This window comes from Chiloscyllium plagiosum, unplaced genomic scaffold (genome assembly GCF_037043375.1).
Source record: "Chiloscyllium plagiosum isolate Xiang-an unplaced genomic scaffold, Cpla_swu_hap1 HiC_scaffold_36, whole genome shotgun sequence".
Lineage (NCBI taxonomy): Eukaryota > Metazoa > Chordata > Chondrichthyes > Orectolobiformes > Hemiscylliidae > Chiloscyllium > Chiloscyllium plagiosum.
The window spans coordinates 13,485,097-13,508,225 of record NW_028270174.1 but is presented as its reverse complement, the minus strand read 5'-3'; the positions used below and the strand labels follow the sequence as shown (position 1 = coordinate 13,508,225).

The window sequence follows — 23,129 nt, the reverse complement described above, 5'->3', positions numbered from 1 at the left end:
CACCACCCACACCCTCCACCTCCTCCAAGACTTCCGATTCCCCGGCCCCCAACGCCTCATCTTCACCATGGATAACCAATCCCTCTACACCTCCATCCGCCATGACCAGGGCCTCCAAGCCCTCCGTTTTTTCCTCTCCCGTCGTCCCCAACAGTACCCTTCCACTGACACTCTCATTCGTTTGGCTGAACCGGTCCTCACCCTTAACAATTTCTCCTTCGAATCCTCCCACTTCCTCCAGACCAAAGGGGTAGCCATGGGCACCCGTATGGGCCCCAGCTATGCCTGTCTCTTTGTTGGCTTCGTAGAACAGTTAAGCTTCTGTAATTACACTGGCACCACTCCCCACCTCTTCCTCCGCTACATTGATGACTGCATTGGCGCCACCTCGTGCTCCCGCGAGGAGGTTGAGCAATTCATTAACTTCACCAACACATTCCACCCTGACCTTAAATTTACCTGGACCATCTCTGAAACCTCCCTCCCCTTCCTGGACCTCTCCATCTCCATTAGTGACGACCGACTTGACACTGACATTTTTTACAAACCCACCGACTCCCACAGCTACCTGGATTACACCTCTTCCCACCCCATCTCTTGCAAAAACGTCATCCCATATTCCCAATTCCTTCGCCTCCGCCGTATCTGCTCCCAGGAAGACCAGTTCCACTATAGAACACACCAGATGGCCTCCTTCTTTAGAGACCGCAATTTCCCTTCCCACGTGGTTAAAGATGCCCTCCAATGCATCTCATCCACGACCCCACCCCTCCAACCGTAACAAGGACAGAACGCCCCTGGTGCTCACCTTCCACCCCACCAACCTGCGCATAAACCAAATCATCCGCCGACATTTCTGCCACCTCCAAAAAGACCCCACCACCAGGGATATATTTCTCTCCCCACCTCTTTCCGCCTTCCGCAAAGACCGTTCCCTCCGTGACTACCTGGTCAGGTCCAGGCCCCCCTCCGACCCACCCTCTCATCCTGGCACTTTCCCCTGCCATCGCAGGAACTGTAAAACCTGTGCCCACACCTCCTCCCTCACCTCTATCAAAGGCCCTAAAGGAGCCTTCCACATCCATCAAAGTTTTACCTGCACATCCACTAATATCATTTATTGTATCCGTTGCTCCTGATGCGGTCTCCTCTACATTGGGGAGACTGGGCGCCTCCTAGCAGAGTGCTTTAGGGAACATCTCCGAGTCAACCACACCGCCCCGTGGCCTAACATTTCAACTCCCCCTCCCGCTCTGCCGAGGACATGGAGGTCCTGGGCCTCCTTCACCGCCGCTCCCTCACCACCAGACGCCTGGAGGAAGAACGCCTCATCTTCCGCCTCGGAACACTTCAACCCCAGGGCATCAATGTGGACTTCAACAGCTTCCTCATTTCCCCTTCCCCCACCTCATCCGAGTTTCAAACTTCCAGCTCAGCACTGTCTCCATGACTTGTCCGACCTGCCTAGCTCCTTTTCCACCTATCCACCCCACCCTCTCCTCCCTGACCTATCACCTTCATCTCCTCCCCCACTCACCCATTGTACTCTATGCTACTTTCTCCCCACCCCCACCCTCCTCTAGCTTATCTCTCCACGCTTCAGGCTCACTGCCTTTATTCCTGATGAAGGGCTTTTGTCCGAAATGTCGATTTTGCTGCTCGTTGGATGCTGCCTGAACTGCTGTGCTCTTCCAGCACCACTGATCCAGAATCCAGGGATGTGCAGTCTAGTTAGACCAGCTATTGGAAATGCAGCATTACAGGATTAGGTAGTGGGTGAATTTAGGTGGGAAGCTCTTCAGAGGGTCGGTGTGGACTTGATGGGTTGAATGGCCAGCTTCCACAGTCTATGGATTCTATGATTCTGAGAAGGGTCACTGGACCTGAAACACTAACTGCTTTCTCTCCACAGATGCTTTTTGTTTTAGCTAATTTAGCTTCATGATATAATAAATGTCTACAGTTCAGTATTTTGCAGCTATTATCATTTAACCACCATTCCTTTTATCTTTAACCATACATTCTCCATTGCATTATATGCTGCTCTCTTCATAAAACGTTCTTCAGCTTCCAGGTGCTCAGTAAAAGTTGTGGATGCCTGGTTTGCTCAAGATTATTGGAAATATTAGAGAAAGAAAGCTATGCTTTGTTTTTCTGAACTGTGACCATAATCTTCCAGTTCTTTCTAACTTACAAATTTCCCTTGCCAAAAAATAATTAACCCTCTCATTGATTTACAGAGAAGATCTGTCTGTTAAGGGATAAGCAATGAGCATCACTTAGCATAAATTAGCTCACTCCCTTACCCTGGAAAGAATGAGGACTGCAGGTGCTGGAGATCAGAGTCTAAAAATGTGGCGCTGGAAAAGCACAGCTGGTCAGGCAGCATCCGAGTAGCATAAGTTCGAAACCTCGATTCTCCTGCTTGTCGAATGCTGCCTGACCAGCTATACTTTTCCAGTGCCACACTTTTAGATCTTACTCCCTTGTCCTGTCTACTTGCCCTGCCTAACTTGCTGCGACTGTTGGATTGTACTTGCATCCTCACCCTCTCACCTTGTCTTTGCACACTTATTCACTCTGCCCACCTTACTTACTTACTTACTTGCTGTGTCCCATCTCTTACTGGCTATACATCTTGCCTCTTTACTGTTGATTCTGGAGCACCTATGGGGTCAGCTAGTTAAGTATTTAGCGAGTTTTGAGAAGATTTGTAGCTCAGGTTGAGGTTCTGGATGTAGATTTGCTTGCTGAGCTGGAAGGTTAGTTTTCAGACGTTTTGTCACTATACCAGGTAACATCATCAATGAGCCTCTGTAAGAAGCATTGCCATAATGGTCTGCTTTCTATTTATGTGTTTAGGTTTCCTTGGGTTGGTGATGTCGTTTCCCGTTCTTCTTCTCAGGGTCTGGTAAACGGGATCCAAGTCAATATCATTGTTGATAATGTTCCGGTTGGAATGCTAAGCTTCAAGAAATTCTCGCGCTTGTCTCTGTTTGGCTTGTCCTAGGATGGATGTGTTGTCCCAGTCAAAGTGGTGTCCTTCCTCATCTGTATGTAAAGATACTAGTGAGAGAGGGTCGTGTCTTTTTGTGACTAGTTGATGTTCATGTATCCTAGTGGCTAATTTTCTGCCTGTTTGTCCAATGTAGTGTTTGTTACAGTTCTTGCAAGGTATTTTGTAAAGTATTTTTCAGCTGGTGTTTCTGCTATCCTGCCAATACTGATTTGTAGTCGATGGGTAGAATGAGCTGCATGTTGCTTTTACCTGCAGTGTGGCTTATTTCTCCAGCTATCTATGGAAGCTAATTGACTGACTGGCTGGCTGCTTATTGTGGAAAGAAAAGGGACCAGGGATTTGAGAAATTTGACACACCTCTATCAAAAATAACATGTTTGGTGTTTACTAAGTACCCTCAGGAGATCTGGGGTGGAATATAACTCAATCTGAAAACTGAGCTCTGTTCTCTGGTTTAACTGTTAAAGTGCTGGAATATGTGTGTCATAGTATCTTCAACTGAATAAATGTCCAAAACTCCACAATAGATGTGCATTATAAGGGAAAGCATCACTTCCCCAACTGCTTCAAGAAGATCACCATCATCCCGGTACCAAAGAAAACACATGCAATGTGCCTCAATGACTACTGCCTGGTGACCCTGACCTCCATAATTATGAAGTGTTTCGAAAGGTTAGTCATGGTTCACATCAACAGTAACCTCCCAGCCTGCCTCGATCTCTTACAGTTTGCCTACTGGTCCATGGCAGATGCCATTTCCCAGTCCTATACTCATCCCTGGAATATCTGGACAAGGATACCTATGTCAGGCTCTTACTCGTTGACTACAGCTCCACCTTCAACACTCTCATCCCAACCAAACTAATCTCCAAACTCCAAAGTCTTGGTCTCTGCTCTGCTTCTGCACTGGATCCTCAACTTTCTGATCCACAGACAGCAATCAATGAAGGAACGCAGCAACCGCACCACCTCCCCAGCAATCCTCAACACCACTTAAGCTTTTATATCTTCTGTCTAATGGAAGAGTTTGGAAGAGATTATAACTGGGGTGGGAGGGGTCATTGATAATGTTGGCTGTCTTTCCACTCAGCCCCCTACTGTACGCCCTGTACACTCACGACTGAGAGGCCAAAGTTTTTCCAAACTCTCAACTAAATTTTCGATGTTGACACCACTGTTGTATGCTGGATATCAAACAAATGATGAGACAGAATATAGGAAAGAGAGTTCTTAGTAACGTGGCGCAAAGATAACAATCTGTCCCTTTGTCAGGAAAACTAAAGAGCTGATGATCGACTTCAGGATGCACGGAGGAGGGTACACCCTTATCTCCATCAATTGAGCTGAGGTGGAAATGCTCGAGAGCATCAAGTTCCTAGGAGTGATGATTACCTGCAGTCATACCTGGGCCACCCATGTTGATGTGACAGTCAAGAAGGCACAAACTGCTTCCTCAAGGCTAAGGAAATTCAGCATGTCCATAAGAACTCTCAACAATCTTTACAAATGCACCATAGAAAGCATTCCACAGGTAGTTCTGGGATAATGTGTGTTTTGGCAGACCGATTTGGCAATAATGTCGCTGAAGAATTAGGGAATGTTTTGGAGAATGCTTACCTCCATTGGCAATAATACAATTCCAGCGGAGATCGGTTCGCACGCTTTGTTCTGCACATGCCCCAATGTGTGTGCCAAAACCTCCCTGCCATTCTGCACATGCACCAGTGTCAGCTGCTGACAGAGCAGTTTTCTTTTTTAAATGTACTGTGTTAAATTTACTTTTGTTCATAAATATAGTTTCACCCTTCATTCAAGCTGTGCTATACCGGGCTAGTTAGACTTTTGGGTGATTTTTGAGTGATCAGGTGTGATTTTGTTTTGCCAGTCTGCCGATAACTCCACGTTTCCGATAGACCCCATTATTTCTGTTAAGCGAGGTTTTGCTGGAACGCAACTATGATGCTACAGGTGAACTACCTGTATCTGGATCCATCGAGGCTCTGCCCAGGATCATAAGAAAGTGCAAAGTTGTGAACACAGTTCAGGCCATCATGCAAATCAACCTTCCATTCATTGATCCATCTACACTTCTTGTTGCGTGGAAAGGCAGCGAACATTATCATTCACCCCTCCCAACCTAGTTATAATCTCTTCCATCAGATAGAAGATACAAAGCTTAAATACACGTGCCAACCGGTTCAAGAACTGCTTTCTCCCGCAGTTATTAGACTTCTGATTGGACCTCTCAAATTTCAAATCTGATATTAATCTTGCTTTTTATACACCTTTGTAGCCATAGCTTTGTATGGCTCACTCTGTTCAATCACACTATGATCTTTGTCTGTTATGATCTGCCTGTACTGCACACAACAAAACATTTCACTGTACTTAGGGACATGTGACAATAATAAAGCAAATGAAATCAATCACTAATTACCAGGTGACCAAAGGCAAATTTATGATAAGATGCAGGAAGTGCAAAATTCTTTCTTGTGAAGCTCACTGCAGAAGGCCAATGAACAAAAACTCTTTGGAGAATTTCTTTCCCACTTCTGCAAAATGCTTCCTTCAGTTATAGGCTGTACAGCACAGAAAAAGACCCTTTGAATCTGTCCGACTTAACAACAAGCATCTAACTTGTCTGATCCAATTTTCCAGCATTTTGCCCATAACCTTGGCATCACAAGTACACATCTAATACTTCTAAACTATCATGAGGGTTTCTGCCTTGACCACTCTTGCAGGCAGTGAGTTCCAGATTCCCATTGTCCACTGGGTAGGGAAAACAAAGTCCTCACTTCCTCTCTAAACTTCCTGCCTTAATGTTATGCGCTCTTGTTATTGATCTCTCTACAAGGGGAAAAGTTTCTTCCTGCCTACCCTATTTTTATGTCTCATAAGTTTATACATTTCGATCATGTCCCCCCTCAGTCTCCTCTGTTGAACTTTTACTCGGGCCCTGTATGCAGTTGAATCTGGGCATTCGACATTTGCCGATTATTGAGTTTTTGACTCAGTTGTTTTCCCTCAATCTTGCGTTGGACAACCAGAATGCACAGCAGCTTGGTGAAACGAGTAATATTGATTCTTGATGTCATTCCGTATAAACAGGAGTTACTTCAAACCTAGGAGGGGTCTAGTGATGCTCTATTGGTCATTGTTGGGATTGATTCAAGTGGCTGAATTGTGTAATTTAGTGACTAACCTGAGCACACAATGTAACTTCCTGCTTTCACCCACCAACATCACCTCATTTATATAGATATGCCCAACATTTTTGGTCAGTAGCTCAGAATCATCGATATCTAGTCTTTGAGCTGCCATTTCCTCCGGTTGGGCCCTGGTCAAACTGAATATTAGAAATGAAGGTAGGAATAGGCTATCAAACCTGTTCAATCATTCAGCAAGATGGTGGAAGTTAATCACTGAAGGAAACAGCAATGGTGTCTGCTTAATCATGGCAGAAACTGTGCCTCAGATTTGCATGTTGTAGTATTGTTACTTGCTCAACATCAAGTTGTTGTCTGAGCTGCCCAGACGACCAATTGAACATGTTTCTGAAACGAGGAACCTGCTCAATAGTAAGGGAAGGTAGTAGAAATATAGGGCAGGCAAGCTGTCATCTGTAAAGAGAAAAGGTACCTCATCCTGACACCAACATCTCAAAATTAATTTTAGAAGTGTTTAGTATTTCTTGTGTTTACTGCTTTTCTCAGATTTTCTAAGTCGCATTGTGCAACACCTCTGACAGAAAGAATTTGGCTTTGGTTGATTAGTTTTTGTATTGCTCAAAAGTGCTGATGCCAAGGCCTGTGTTTATTGATCATATCTAATATCCTTTGAGAAGTTAGTGGTGAACTGCCTTCTTGAAATGGTGCGGTACGTGCGTAGGTATGCCCAACATGTTTGTTCAGAATCATTGATATCTAGTCTTTGAGCTGCCTTTTCCTCCGGTTGGGCCCTAGTCAAACTGAATATTAGAAATGAAGATAGGAGTCGGCCATCAAAACTGTTCAATCATTCAGCAAGATGGTGGAAGTTAATCACGGAGGGAAACAGCAATGGTGTCTGCTTAATCATGGCAGAAACTGTGCCTCAGTCTCCAGCGGTGGGGAATCTTCCTGCAATTACATTGGAGGTGGAAATGGGCCAATGCTTTCCTGTCCATGGAGGAATGTGAATTAGGCATCAATTATCCCTAAGCCCAGTGGAATTTTGAGTGCTTCAGGGATTAGATACAAGTAGCACCAGTTTCCTGTGTCACTTTTAAGCCTCTTGTGTAAAACCTTTATGGATTTGCTTGTGGTTTTTTTGGAGGGATGAACAGTTGGTATCTGATTGAGAGACTCTGCATTAGGAAGTCCAAGAGTTCAGCGACGATCCCTTGTGAAGTTACGGCAACAACCGTTGCTCCCACTGCAAGTTGAATTCGGTTGGATTTCCCCCACATGAGCAATGTGATTCTCACCGGTTTCTACTGGTGAACCTAATAGGAATGTCAATTCTTTCCCATGAATGAACTCATTTCAGCTACATTTATGCCTTTGTACTCCCATCTGTCACTTTACCTGGTTGATTAAGGCTGAATTTAAGTGCAGTGCTACCTCAGGGTGAAATCATGCATGTGTGAAATTAAGAGCATTGCTACAAAGTGAAGAAGTGGCAGCTGGCCAAGCAGACACAATCTGGGAGTGCAGGCCTCGGAGTATCTAAGTTAGAGTTTAAAGACAACAAATACCCCTGTATGGTTCGCTCTGACTTTGAGATCTCTGAGTCCTTGGTGAGCAGAGCTATCGGTGGGTTGGTGACTGCAACAACGATGCCAGTGGCAGGTGACTGCTGAGGGAATGGGAGTCACCTTCCGGTTCTAATTGCACATTATTTCCATTGTTTCCATATACCATTGTGGTTACAAAGGAGAATTTGATTGCTTAATTTGTTTCTATTCCTTGGCAATTACTTTTGGATCTTCCCAAAGTTTATTTTCTCATCTTAAATTTGTAAAGTCTGCAGGCTTTATGACAAATTACATTACACTCAATTTGCTCATCTAACTAATTGGTGTAGACTTCACCTGCACTACTTAAACACTCTTTTCACACCAGGGATATTGCGTGTTCCTTCCAGCCAAGAATCTTCATAAATCAGATATTTGTTAATCTGTGTCTGTTATATAGCCATGAGCTGGCTGACCTTGTATCTTCATTATAAACATTGCCTGCTTTGTATTTGTTGTGACACGAGTGCATTGCCTCAGTCTATTTGCTGTTTCAACTATCTGCGGCTAACTGATGTTGGAAAAGTCAATGCTTTTCTTTCTTATTGTCTTTGGTTGAAACTGTGAGCCGAGAGTTGAAGGTGACTATGATAGGTTGCTTTGGTATTTATTTTATAAGACCTGAGGAAATTAATTGCAAGTTGATTCTTGTTCAGAGAGGACTGTAGATATTTCGGCATTGGAGATGCATTATGGATCCGGCAGATAACAGGGACCATCATGCAGGCCCGTGACAATAGTCCAACAAAGTGTTTGGAAAATTATGGGAACTTAGTGAATATTCATCAGTCTTTTTTTTTATTGAAGATGTCTTCAGAAATCAAAAAAGATATGTTCTTTCCCAATGCTACTACATATCTTTGAAACTGCTTAAGTGAGATGGCCAGTTACATCTTTTTCTGCTGTGGTTCTGTTCGCCGAGCTGGAAGTTTTTGTTGCAAACGTTTCGTCCCCTGTCTAGGTGACATCCTCAGTGCTTGGGAGCCTCCTGTGAAGCGCTTCTGTGGTGTTTCCTCCGGCATTTATAGTGGCCTGTCCCTGCCGCTTCCGGTTGTCAGTTTCAGCTGTCCGCTGTAGTGGCCGGTATATTGGGTCCAGGTCTATGTGTTTGTTGATGGAGTTTGTGGATGAGTGCCATGCTTCTAGGAGTTCCCTGGCTGTTCTTTGTTTCGCTTGCCCTATAATGGTAGTGCTGTCCCAGTCAAATTCATGTTGCTTGTTGTCTGCGTGTGTAGCTACTAGGGATAGCTGGTCGTGTTGTTTCGTGGCTAGTTGATGTTCGTGGATGCGGATCGTTAGCTGTCTTCCTGTTTGTCCTATATAGTGTTTTGTGCAGTCCTTGCATGGGATTTTGTAAAAATGGGATTTTTACATCTTTTTCTCTTAATTTATCTCTCAATTTATCCCTTAACAGTGTGTGTGTCTATATGAATGTGGATCAGAATCAAAAAGGATTGGATTAAATCATACGCTTGAATTATCTTTTTGTTTAACTTGGCCCAGCTAATGCTATTGTATTAAAGAAAAAAGTTAATTATTTTTGTTTATGCTATAAACTTGATGTTTCTATCGGTTACTCAAATCTGGTTAGGAACCATTGGGTCAATTTTTTTTCTTTATTTATTTGTGTGATGTGGGCGTTGCTGGCTGGCCGCCATCTTATTGCCCATCCCTAGTTGCCCTTGGTCATTGAATACTTCAAATTTACTGTGTTACAAATACAAGGATGGGGAGACTGATTTGATTTGGTTGTCTGTCTCTGTATCGTAACACTAGAATTGTTAAAAATAGGACCACGTTAAAAGAAAATTTATAATTGTCCAAAGATCAGAAATTAGACGTAACATTAAAAAGAGCAAAAATTGACCCAAGGTTGGAGAAAAATTAAAGTTCGAGATAAAGCTAGCCAAAAGTATAAAAGCAAATTGACTGTCTACAAATATTTAAAGGAGAACATATTACAGTGAGATTGGAGATTTAATATTGGAAAGTAAGGAAATGACAGATGAATTCAATATGTATTTTGCATCAGACTAAACTGTAGAAGATACATGTAACATCCCAGAGGCAGGGGTAAATCAAGAATTGGAGGGAAGGGGGAACTCAAGAAAATCACAATCATGAGAAATAATCTTGAGTAAATTGTTGGAGCTGTGGGGTGATGTTACTTGGGTCCTGATGGACTTCATCCTTGTGTCTTTTTTTAAAAAAAGTGTCAAATGAGAAAGTGGCGAGATTCAGGAATGCTCCAATTGCATTGAAAGGTAGCAAAAATGTTGTACTTAATAATAATAATAACTTGTATCTAAATAAGTTCAAGATAACCTGACAGAGTCAACATGGTTTTGTGGAAGTGAAAATATGTTTGACCAATTTATCAGAGTTCTTTGAGAAGGTAATGTGCTCTGGATATAGGGGCATTGGTGAATGTACTGTAGTTAGATTTGTTAAGGCATTTGATAAGGGGTCACATCAAAGATTATTACAGAAAGTAAACATTCATTGTGTAGGGGTTACATATTGACACGATAGGTTGGCTGGCTGGCTGACTTGATGCCGGAAATAGGCATGAATGGATTGTTTTCTGGTTGCAAAAATGTATCACGTGATATGCCACAGGGATTGGTGCTGGGAACTCGTGTTTACAATTTACACAAATGATTGGACGTAGTACCTGATGGTATGGTGTAAATTGTCCATTTGGGCAGTGAGATTAAATAGCATATCTAAATGGTGTGAGATTGCAGACCCCTGAGATGCCAGAGCATCTGGGGTATCCTCATGCATTTCAAAAGGTCAGCGTACAGGTAAAGCAGGAAATTAGGAAAGCCAGTAGAACGTTACTTATGGCAAGGAGAATTGAATTAGGAAAAAGTAGGACAGTTATTCTTCAGTTAGACAGGGCGTTGGTGAAACTGATCTGGAGTACTCTGCCCAGTATTAGGCACCTTATTTATCAGGAAGGATGTAAATACAGTGGTGGCATTTCAAAATAGGTTTACCATAAAATGCCTGGAATGAGGGGCTGGCCGACAGCTGGACAAGTTATGCTTGTATTCACAGAAGTTTATAGAGAAAGAGGTGACCTGATTAAAACATACATAAACTGAGGATGTTTCCTTTTCACTAGAATCTAGAACTTGGGTCGCTGACTCAAAAACAGAGGTTGCCCAATTAAGCGGGATGAGGCAAAGTGTTTTGTGTTGTGAGCCTTTGGAATTCTTTTCCTGAAAAGGTGATAGAAGTAGAGACCTTGAATATTTCTTAGGTGGAGCTGGACAGATTATTGTTAAGTAATGGGTACAAGGTTCACAGAGGTAAGTCGGAATGCAGATTCAATGTTAGAATCAGATTAGCTATGACCTTTTTGAATAATGGAGCAGGCTTCAAGGGGCTGCATGGCCTGTTCCTCCAATTTGTATGTTTATATGAGTGCTTGGCTATTTTTCTGTCTCCTCTAAATTGGGCAATTCTAATACTCTCTTGGGTTGCTCACATTTTTCACTCCGACGCAATGAAAATGATCCTGCACTAAGACCTGTTCGCCCACCACCCCTGGTCATATTGGTCAAGATTGGCTTTCTGTTCCTTTTTGCCTCAAATTTTAAAATGATTGTCCTTTGTGCTTAAATGTGCCCCCATTCCAACACTAACCATATTGATTAACTGTGGTGATGTATCATAGTTGCAGATTAGCATTTTAATTTAGGAATGGATTTTTGGTCTTGGTCTAAAGGCAATGAAGTCTGTTTTAAAAATAAACCATGATTGTTAATTCTGGTCAGCAATTCTGAAGGCACCAGTTAGACATGATATAAGTTTGAGGCTATTGCAGGTCGTGTAGATTTTGGCTCAGAAATAGGCCTTTGGCCAGTGTTTATGCTTCTTCCCACTCTACTTCATTTTATCTTAACATCCTAACCTTCTGCTCCTTTGTTCCTCAGTTGCCATCAAACCTTTCCTTAACTGCATCCATGGATTTAACTTAAGTTATCTTATGTGATAGTAAGTTCTCGTGGTTTTCTTCTATTAATGCATTCTTTATAGAAGGACAGATTCAGCAGTGAAGAGCCAAGTGTAATATTGTTCATCTGTTGAAATAACTTGGCTGATGCCCCAAATGGTATTTGTTTCTCATTGTTCTGATTTATGTATTTTACAGGGTAAACAGAGAGCAACCAACGTAACCTTCCAGGCACACCATGTCAGTAGAAACAAGCGTGGGCAGGTTGTGGGAACCAGAGGTGGTTTCCGTGGCTGCACTGTCTGGCTTACAGGTAACATTGTCTTATTCTTAAATGCTACCAGGGTTTTCATTCTGAGCAAAATATGACCATCACAGCTTGCTTGACTCTCAATGCAGTGGAAGATTATTCCTATTCTCCTCCACACTAACCTCCTCACTGACCCCCTTCCATGCTTCACTCTCAAGTCACTCTGTCTCAAGATTTTGTGTTCCGTCCTGTCAAGATCTTGGTCCTGCTAGTTCAACATTCTTGTCATGCTGGGATACCTTTGGTCCATATCTATCTTTCATCTATTTCAAATTATTTGCCTCTTTTTCAAATCCTTGCCCTTTTTCCATGGCCTTGTTTACCTCCTGTCCTGTGTTCCTTAAACTTTACCAAACTCTGCCTTGTTTACGCTCATCTTCCCCTGGACCTGAGCTCTTTATTCCCTACTCATATCACCTTGTATACATCTCCCTCCTTCATTGGTTCCTCTTTTGATGTTGGAGCTTTATGTTTATCCTCATCCCTGAGACTTCCTCCAGAAATGCCTTCTCTGAACCTGATTATTTGTCCATTCAGTTTGACAGTTCTCTTCACCCCCACCTCTGATACCTTTTGTTCAGTTTTATTCATGTGAAGCCCTTTCGAAGTGTTAACAGCGCAAATCAAAATAGATTTATTATTATCCTTTTTTTGTGTTTCTCATAGATGATGCATCAAGCATTGATTAAATTAGATTTTGTATTCAAGCTTGTGTTGTGGGCATCGCTGGCAAAGTGGCATTTATAGTCTCTGTCAATTTGTCTTGAAAAGGTCATCATGTGTCATATTGAACCACTGTAGTTTGACATATGAGTACTCTGCTTAACTGCTTGGTCTGTGCAGTTGAGAGTTACCTCCATAATGATAAAATTAAAGTTGCATATAGCTCAAACCACTTAAAGACAGCACTATTCCTGCCCTAATAATACAAGTTCTCTTTTGTTTTAATTCCAACCTGACATCCTCTTCAGCTGATACCAGCTTTTTATTTCTAGATTTTAAAAACTGGATTAAAATTCACAACATCATAGTTGGATTTGAATTTGCATTCTTTGGATTTTTATTTTGTACACTGGGTGTGTGCATCGTTAGCAAGGTCAACGCTCATTGTTCCTTCCTCATTGCCCCGAGTATGGTTGAGAGTCATTGCTGTTGGTCCAGAGTGACATGTAGGCTAGACCAGGCAAGATTTTCTTCTTAACGAATATTAATGAGCCAGCTGGATTTTTATAACGATTGACAGTGATAGCATGGTCAGCATTAGGCTAGCTTTTAATTTCAGGTTTTTTGATTGAATTCAAATGCCATAGTGGGATTCTGTGCCCCCAAAACATTAGTCTGGGGTTCTGGATTACTAGTTTAGTATCAGAATTATTTCACTGCTGTCGTCTCTAAAAGCAATAATGTCTATTCTACCTGCTTAGTGCACATTGTGATGTAGCTTTGATATAGGAATTAGAACAATTTGTTGACTGAGCAAGCCTTTTTGTTTCTTGATTTGCTTAGCAATTCTGTGTGTGGGCAAGCACAGCGAGGGAGGAAACAAGGTGCAAAAAATGAAGATGTAAGAAATTGTTTATTTCTACTTGTTTACGCTCATCTTCCCGGAGTTTTGACTGCGTTTGATCTTTTGACTTCTAGCATGTAAAAATAGAGTAAATATAAATCACAAATCTGTTTTGCCAAAAGGGGAAGAGTGAATTTTTTTTTAACTTAAAAGGCGCAATTTCCGTTTAGGTTTTCAGAGTAGAATTCAATAGCAGAAGATTGGGCAGTTTGGCCACACCAGCATAAAAATAACTACAAAGTTTAGAAGGGACTCACCAGTTGTTAGCTCGTAGTCAGAGCTCCATGCAGCCACTGCTGCATCAGAGCGTGTGACCCCAAAACTTTGGCTGACAGTCCCACTGGGAGTTGCGGCCCACCATTTGGGAGGCCCTACATATGTTCACTCCCTGGTGCTGTGCTTTCCTTCTGATTTCACAAAGTAGCAGTATGTGACTAAGAACTAGGAGTCTAGCTGCTTGGTGGATTCCAGGCCTAACACCATGTGAGTGGGAAGAGAAGCTATTACAAATGATTGTTTGGCCACAGTTAGACAGGTAAGAATGGTTAGTACAGGTACACAATCCTTTACCCGAAAACCGTTGGGCCAATTATGTTTTAGATTTTGGAATTTTTCGGATTTCAGAATAAATGACATTTTCACAGTGAAAAAGAAATCTTACTGAACAGCAGCCCCACGTGTGACTACGACAAGTGCTGAGATACAATTGACGCCTGCCAGTGCTGGGCCACACCGCCACGTCACATCTGAGTGACATAGGTCAAGTGGGTATGGAGTTGGGTCACCTGTTCGCACGCCAAACAACCTTGTAATGCCGAAAAAAAACCTCACAAGGAAACTTTGGATTTCGAGTCTTTTCAGATTTCGGAATTTCGGGTAAAGGATTGTGTACCTGTATTACCGAGCTGTATGGCTACTGACAAGTGGTGTGGTCAACTTTGTCAAAGTCTGCAGACAGTTTGACACGCATAAGGAGGGAAAGTTTACCATGGTCACAGTTGGCAAGAGCTGTTTCAGTGTTGTGGCTGAATTGTTGTATGGCCAGGAAGCCTGATTGGAGGAAATTGGGTGGAAAGCAGCAACATGTTCAAGGTTCTCAGAGAAGAAAATGATATTGGAAGTTGAGCTGTTTGCAAGGGGTGGTGACTCAGATTAGATTAGATTAGATTAGATTAGATTAGATTCCCTACAGTGTGGAAACAGGCCCTTCGGCCCAACAAGTCCACACTGACCCTCCGAAGAGTAACCCACCCAGACCTGTTTCCCTCTGACTAATGTACCTAACACTATGGGCAATTTAGCATGGGCAATTCACCTGACTTGGATTGTGGGAGGAAACCGGAGTACACGGGGAGAATGTGCAAACTCCACACAGACAGTAGCCTAAGGCTGGAATTGAACCTGGGTCCTTGGCGCTATGAGGCAGCAGTGCTAACCACTGAGCCACCGTTAGTAGTGCTGCCCCATAGCACCTGGGACCCAGGTTCAGGTATACCTTCGGACGATTGTATGTGTTGGGTTTGCATTCTCCCTGTATTTGTGTGGGTTTGTTCTAGGTTTCGTCTCACAGTCTAAAGATGTATAGATTAGGTGGATTGGCCATGCTAAATTGCCCCATAGCATCCAAGGGTGTGCAGGATTATCCATGGGATAGGTTACAGGGATAGGTAGGACTGGGTGGGATACTCTTTGTATTGTTGGTGTGGACTCGATGGGCTGGATGGTCTCCTTCCATGCTAATTCTATTATTCTGTAAAAGTAGGATCAATGATAGGTTTATTGAGGAGATGTTTGATGATGGAGTTAAGGGGATGGCATCTGAGAAGTTAACAATATCCGTTAACATGGGAATCAGGATAGGATCTTGTAGAGTTTGGTCAGAATAGACTCTGGTGCCGGAGATAGAAGAGATGAGGTTGGAGAGAGCCATAGAAAGAGGTAGGTTGGAACCTCAAAAGATGGGAAAGTAATTTTTGCCCTGTGAAAGATCTGGACGCAGATGCATGAAAAGGCCTTTACTTGCTATTGGGGAGGGTGGTTTAAGAAGACAGGTTTGTGGTGAAGCAGAGAATTCAGGATTATATTTTCACTCTTTGATGATCTTTGTTTAATGGTGGAAGCATATAACCCAGTATGGTCCATTTTCTAGGTCAAGGTTTCCCCAAATGGGAGTGCGAGATCAGAGGCAGTCATCATGGAGTTTAGAATAAGTTACGATATCGGTACTCCTGCTGTAACCAGCCCTTGGTCTCTCGGTTCCCAATGAGGGGTTGTGACATTTTTCAAGCTTTGAAATGGGGATTGCAGTAGGGACAGTTTGGGTAACATAGTCTGTGTGGACCATTGATGGTGGTGGGTATTTAAACTATTTTTTCAGTTATTGTCTTATTGTTTGAGGATTGATTAGGATGCAAGTCACCTTCATCTTGAATAGTGTCATGGGATATTTTGAGTCCTTAGGAAGGCTTCTGCTTAATTTTGCTCCTGAAGGTTCATCAAGAGAGTCTAGCTTGACATCCTGTTCATAGAATGTTTGCTGAAAATAGTTCCATTTAAATTTGCTTTGCTTATGATTTTGTGGTGACATTTAACAGGTCTGTCCGGAGCTGGTAAAACTACGGTTAGTATGGCATTGGAAGAATACTTGGTTTGCCATGGCATACCCTGCTACACATTGGATGGAGACAACATTCGGCACGGTCTCAACAAAAACTTGGGTTTTAGCCCAGGGGACCGCGAGGAGAACATTCGACGTATTGCAGAAGTAGCCAAGCTGTTTGCAGATGCTGGACTTGTGTGCCTTGCCAGTTTTATTTCTCCTTACACAAAGGTACTTAACTGTTCTCTCTCTACATGAAGTACAAGGGATGCTTTCTTATATTATGAATAATATGCAAGTACAATTGGGGCAGTCAACATTTCTTCTCAATGTAACAGTCATCACTCACATTGTCGTCAACACTCACCTCCAAAGTTTTACTCTATATTAAAATTCTTGTGAAGGTGTACACTTGTAATTTATACATACTTAACATTGTAAGTGCCAATTTTAATGTTTATTATGCAAACCCTGTTTGTCAGCAGTCACCTTAAACAACATTATTATAAGCTCTGATCAGTAGATGGTGTGGACAAGTGTTTTTCAGGCCTTGATCCACTTGCCATCCTGCATGTAAAATTTTTAAGAAAAGACTTATTCATCGATTGACTGTGGGCACTTTACCAGTTTTTAAAACTGTACTTGATAATTATTATGTTAGAGTAGTCTATTGTATTGTGTTTTACGGAATTTAATTCATATGCTTCTTGATACCTAGGTATTCTCTAAGACATTACTTCACAAGCATTATTTAGAATACCATTAAACCCCAGTTAAGGCAGTTCTACAGCTCTTAAAAGTACATTTGTAAGCATCAGATGCTGAAAGTACTGTTGAATTAAAATTTGCTTATAGCGGTAGAAGTGAAACTTTTTCACAATTTGACACAGTAGTAATTTAAATGATGTAATGGTACTTGATTGTCTGAAATTATGTTTTCATTACAATGCAACCTTGAAGAATCAGGTTTTAAGCAGACTTCCTGCATATTCTGCCTGTCTTATTTTATGGCTTTTTTAGAGGCTCATTAACAAAATATGAAGTATATTTGCTTTTAACTTAAGTGTATTTCAGTTATTCATACTTTATATTCTTGAGTATATTCAGAATTTTTTTTGCTACTTCTGTAACTCTGCACCGTCAATCCAATACTTCCTTTTGGCCCATCCTTTTCCCTTTTTGCGAACTTTGCATTGTTGTCTAAAATACAGCTGTCCAACTCCTGCCTGTGTCCTATCTTACACTAGACATTGTTTTGACTATCTTTGAGTTGTTGCTCTACTTTTCCAGAACAAAATCTTCGGTGAGCCTTGGGGTGAATAAAGCCATCACTTTTCTTTTGCTGTTGCTCTCTTGCCACTGACTCATTTTGCTACCCAGGTTGTTCATTTAAGTTGAACCATGCTATGCAAAATCCTGATGCCTTGTTTGACTAAGTTTCAAGCCTGTCCAATGTGCAAGTCCTCATCCACTCTCACCTTCAATCCATTGGTGCTCTTTCACCCTTTGAAAGCTTCTGAATGTTCAAACTGCAACTGCCCATCTTTCCTTCTGTTTTAAACACTGTCATCCTGTCACCTCTTATTATTGCCAAACACTCACTTTCTATCTCATAAACTTTTATTTCTCTTCATCCCTCTTCCAACTTTGTATCTTCCCACTCTTCCTGTCATCTCCCCATCCATTCCCCTGTACTCAAGTTTTTTGCCTTTAGTCTTCTGTGAGTTTCCTCAGCCAATTTGAAGGAAAGCCTTCAGCTCTCTCGACAGTAGTCAGTAAAACACCCGTTTTAACCCCTTGCACCTTTCCTCTGTCTTACAGGTTTTGAGGCACACTTCTGTTTGTCCATGGCTGGAAGTGCCATTCTTGTCACAATTCAATTTGTGATTTGTTATTGGACCCTTTTTATTAAGGAAAGATGGGTTTGTGTAAAATCTAAGCTGTTCAAACTTGTTAGGGAATGCACACTATACAGTGTGCATGAATGCAGCTTGTGTAAATCATCATGTGGGAGCTGATTTCTAGATCTCAGTTAGAATATCAGAGAGAGACCAGGCTTCTCTTGAAAGGAGCAGGGCATCTTGATCTACTTTGTGCATAAATCAGCGACTGGTTCTTGTCTAAGAGCCTGAGTGACTCTGTCAAAGTGCCATCCTAGAATAGAAGATATGAAATCTGGAGTAGAGGTTGAGAGAATGTGTAATTGATAAAACAACAAAATGACCTGAAGGCAGTTTACTTTGCTATTCTCTCTCCACCAATGTTTTATAAAACTGTGTCAGGATATCTCATAGTTGGGTGAACATTGCTGATGTTATCTTTTAATTGTAAACTTTCACTGTTGGTAGGATCGGCAGAATGGCAGAAGTATTCATGAAGGTGCTGGCCTGCCATTTTTTGAAATATTTGTTGATGCCCCTCTGCATGTTTGCGAGGAAAGAGATGTGAAGGGACTGTACAAAAAGGCCAGAGCTGGTGAGATAAAAGGTAAATATGAGAGATTACAAAGGGCATCTGAGGGCAGGGGATACAGCACAAAAGGATTCTTGTCACTGTTAATTTATTTCTTTCAACAATACCAGCTATTCCCTGTCAGCACTAAAGGCCATTTGGCCCCTGTATGTGTGTTAGCTCTTAGAAAGAACAAACTCTCCCCTGTCCCCATGACCCTGCAATTATTTGCTTTTATACAGAAAATAGGAAGGGTAAGCCATTTGACATTTCCAGCCTGCTCCATCATTCAATATGATTATGGTTGATCATCCAACTCTTCTTGCTTTCTCCCCTTAGCCTTTGATCCCTTTAGCCCGAAGAACTATATCTAATTCCATTTTAAAAACATTGAGTGTTTTAAACTGAACTGCCTGCTGTGACAGAATATCAGAGGCCCACCAAGTTCTCTGGGTAGAGAAATTTTTCCTTGTCTTAGTCCTAAATGGTCCTGAAGAAGGGCTTAGTCCTGAAGAAGGGCTTATGCCCGAAACGTCGATTCTCCTGTTCCCTGGATGCTGCCTGACCTGCTGCGCTTCTCCAGCAACACATTTTCAGCTCTTAGTCCTAAATGGTCTAAACCCATGTCCATAGACTGAGACCTCGAGTGCTGGAGTATCTGGTCATTGGGAGCATCCTACTTTTATCCTGTCTAGTCCAATGAATTATTGTCTTAACGAGTCCAGTCCCTCTTTTGCCAAGTTATTTTACCAGTTGTCCTAAGTCTCTTTCCATCAGGTTATTGACCTGCTTGCCAGTGGAAGCAGTTCTCCCTGTCTGACCTACCATGACTCCTCGTAATTTTAAACACACCTATTAAATCTCCTGTTGATCTTTTCACCGGTTAAGATTTAAAGTGTATTTTTAAAACCTTCAAGATCCATTCATAATCAAGTGGCTTGTGACAGTCACCAAAGGTTAGGTATGTAATATGTTTGTGTCTTTGTATCTTCAATTTTGAAAATATTTTGGTTTTATTGATGTGAGAAGGGACATTAATTTGTGGGAGAATTGTTTTTTAAATTTCAGTCAACATCTCCAGCGCATAGCAATTATTTTAATTTAAAATGGCTGCAAGATTTAACTAGTTAGCAATTGTTACAAGTAATGGTGAAAGTGGAAAAGGATAACAGTAAGTGAGAAATTCTCCCGTCACGTTTATCGACTTAACCAGTAAACCTGCATTACCTGTGTATTTGGAGCTCCAGAATCTGAAGTCGTCACTTCTGTTTCAAGAACAGCTTCACTGCTGTTGCAGGACTGCTGAATGGACCTCTCTAGCTTCAAATAATGTTGAGCTGGCTAATGTTTATCTTGCTTTGAGCATCTCCTGTGCAGTTGTAACCTTGTACGCCTGACTCTGTCTAAGCACACTATGATCTGTGTGTCCTTGTTTGCTATGATCTGCTGGTACTGCTTGCAAAACAAAACTTTTCACTGTACTGAAGTACATGTGACTACAATAAATCAAATCAAATAAATCCATGTCAGATGTTGTTTGATAATTCTCACGTGAGGATGTTTAACCACAAGTTCATTGTTTAAATGTTTTTTATTTTGCGTTTCCCTTTCAGTTTCTGTTCATTTCTTTTGTTGGAGTCAGGATCTGTTGGCGTCAGATATTTCCCACGTCTTGCCCAGGTGCCCTCCCTAACCTGCTTGTATCAGCTGGGTGAGCTGGGAAATATCTCACGTAATTAGATTAGATTATTTAGATAACTTAGTGTGGAAACAGGCCCTTCGACCCGCCGAAGCGCAACCCACCCACACCCATTCCCCTACATTTACCCCTTCACCTAACACTATGGGCAATTTAGCATGGCCACTTCACCTAACCTGCACATTTTTGGACTGTGGGAGGAAACCGGAGCACCCGGAGAATGTACAAGCTCCACACAGACAGTTGCCTGATGCAGGAATTGAACCCGGGTCTCTGGCGCTGTGAGGCAGCAGTGCTAACCACTGTGCCACCGTGCCGCCCATGCCCGTGCCTGTGCCGCTGATGCAGATTCTACATATGTCTATGCATGCTGGTTGGAAAATAGTCGGCAGCAGGAATGTTGCCTGAAAAATTTCCTTCAGTTTCACTTGATCTTTCTATTCAGGAGCAAGGAAAGGGAAGTGGTCCACTTTTAGCTAGCACTAGTAATTCTGGAATTGCCTAACCCACCTCGCACTAATTGTTTTAGTTTAAAAATGCATTATTAAGCAAGTAGCAAAAATCTTCCATTATGAAATTTTGCTGTTAATTTTTAAGGAACACAATGTCTTTATTGTCTTACAGGATTCACTGGTATTGACTCAGAGTACGAGAAACCCGAAGCTCCTGAACTAGTATTGAAGACCGATGTCTGTTCTGTGAATGAGTGTGTCCAGCAAGTGATTGAACTGCTTCAAGAACGAGTAAGGATTCAACTGCGTTTTGAGTTGCACTACCTTTTATATTGGGTTTATTTGGGTTACTAGGACTAGTGAGTCCGACATCAAGGTTGAACACCAGCTGTGGCCACTCCAGAATAAAGCAAGGAAACCCAACTGCACCTTAATAAACCAGGTGTAAGGCAGAAGCAAATATACTATAATCTCTCAGCTGATCAGGCAGCAACTGTGGAGAGAACAATAGAGTTAATTTAAAGATCCTTTCTGGTCAGGTGAAACGTTAACTGTTTCTCACTTCTGAGTTGCTGCCTCTTTAGCCCAAGGTAGTTTCAGTGACCAGAATAGCATTACCACAAAAGAATGGTGACTAACAAGATACCTACTTTGTATAAGGTTAAGCACCTGCCAGTACACACTCTCAGGGAACAACACTTTCTGGAGAAAGTGACATCAGTGTAAAACTTTTTTAAAAGATTCATTCTTTGGATTTCAAGTCACTGGTAAAATTGACATTTGTCCATACTAAGCTGCCCAAAATTATGATGATGGGCCGTTTTTGAACTGTTGTTTTTAAAAAGTATATATATTCTGGTAGAGAGTGTGCCTTTCACAATTTTGTGACTTATCCCAAGGCTTTTGTGGATTCAAGTGCCATTCAGTGGACTTGAGCATATAACCTAGAGTAATACTCCATAGGTATACTGAGAAATGCTGCAGACAAATGGTCACATTTCTTACGCTTACAACAGTTGCTACACTTCACAAAGAAAAGTACTTGAGTAGCTTTAAAGTTGCTTTAGAATGCCCTTTGGAAGTATATGGTGATACATAAATGCAGTTCATTTCCTTGCTAGACAAAAGGAAAGACTGGTTACACTGTAGAAACAGCTGAAGAGCATCATATACCGTAAGGCTCTGTGGCAGTATCATTTTTTTAGAACATGACGTTGGGTATGCAACATCAAATATAGCCCATTTAACCTGTACATCGAGTTCAGCCATTCTCATTAGATCATTGCTGTTCTATACCTCATTCCACTAACTTTGATCCGTATTGCTTGATACCCACATCCCTAATTGCTTTTGTTTTCTGTCTACTTAGTTTAATCGAAGTATCTTTTAATTTTTTTTTGAGTGACCATGGAAGTGTGTTACTTTTGAGAAAGCAGCAAAGGTTTAACAGACTGATTCGTGGGATGGCATGACTGATGTGTGAAGAGAGACTGGATCAGTTAGGATTATATCCACTGGGGTTTAGGAGGAGGAGAAAGGGGAGACCTGTAATATTCTAACAGATCTAGACAGGATGAATGCAGGAAAGATGTTTCTGATGACTAAGGAGACCAGAACCGAGCGTCATGGTCGAAGGATATGGGGTAGACCATTTAGGAATGAGATGAAAAATGTCTTCACCCAGCGAATGGCTGGTCTCTGGAATTCCTTTCCACAGAAAGTAATTGGAACCAAAGTTTTGAATGTTTCCAAGAAGGAAATAGATATAGTTCTTGAGGCTAAGGGAATCAAAGGGAATAGGGCAAAACCAGGAGCAGGCTGGAGGGCTGAATTACCTCCTTGTGTTCCTATTTTCTATGTGAAATGACATGCGAGTAATGTGCAATATAAACTTCTGAATTTCTGAGAGACTTTCAGGAAGCTGTACTCAATGTCTATACTGAATGAAAACTTAAAATTCCATTTTACCCACCATCAGTTTCATTTTGGGGAGGAGAGCAGAGGAAGAGTGTACCAGATTTCCTGTATTCCTTCATGTGGAAAAACATGATTTTTCTCATGAGTGCTTTGGCTCTTAATTGTAAGATTATGCCCATTGTTCCACCCTGTCTTCTCTTCCCTTTTACACTCCTACTCCTGCAACCTAGGGAAATCATTTCTCTGTATTTTCTATCAACATCTCCACTAGATCATCTTTGGCCATTCTAAATTCTCAAAATAGCTGACCTATGGTAGAAACAAGCAGAATCTTTCACCCTTGACAATATGGAATTTCTGACCATTCCTGGGAC

The 23,129-nt window shown here is 41.8% G+C and overlaps 1 protein-coding gene across 1 annotated transcript in view; it reads left to right on the top strand.

Moving 5' to 3' along the window:
- The first annotated feature begins 11,963 nt into the window (after window positions 1–11,963).
- The window catches only part of papss1 (3'-phosphoadenosine 5'-phosphosulfate synthase 1), a 48,019-nt gene continuing 36,853 nt past the window's right edge, over window positions 11,964–23,129 (top strand). The window contains exons 1-4 of the mRNA XM_043673962.2: window positions 11,964–12,073; window positions 16,232–16,467; window positions 18,585–18,723; window positions 21,011–21,129. Of these exons, the coding sequence (XP_043529897.2) occupies window positions 16,264–16,467; window positions 18,585–18,723; window positions 21,011–21,129 (462 nt within the window). The 5' untranslated portion in view covers window positions 11,964–12,073; window positions 16,232–16,263. The remainder of the gene's footprint in view (window positions 12,074–16,231; window positions 16,468–18,584; window positions 18,724–21,010; window positions 21,130–23,129) is intronic.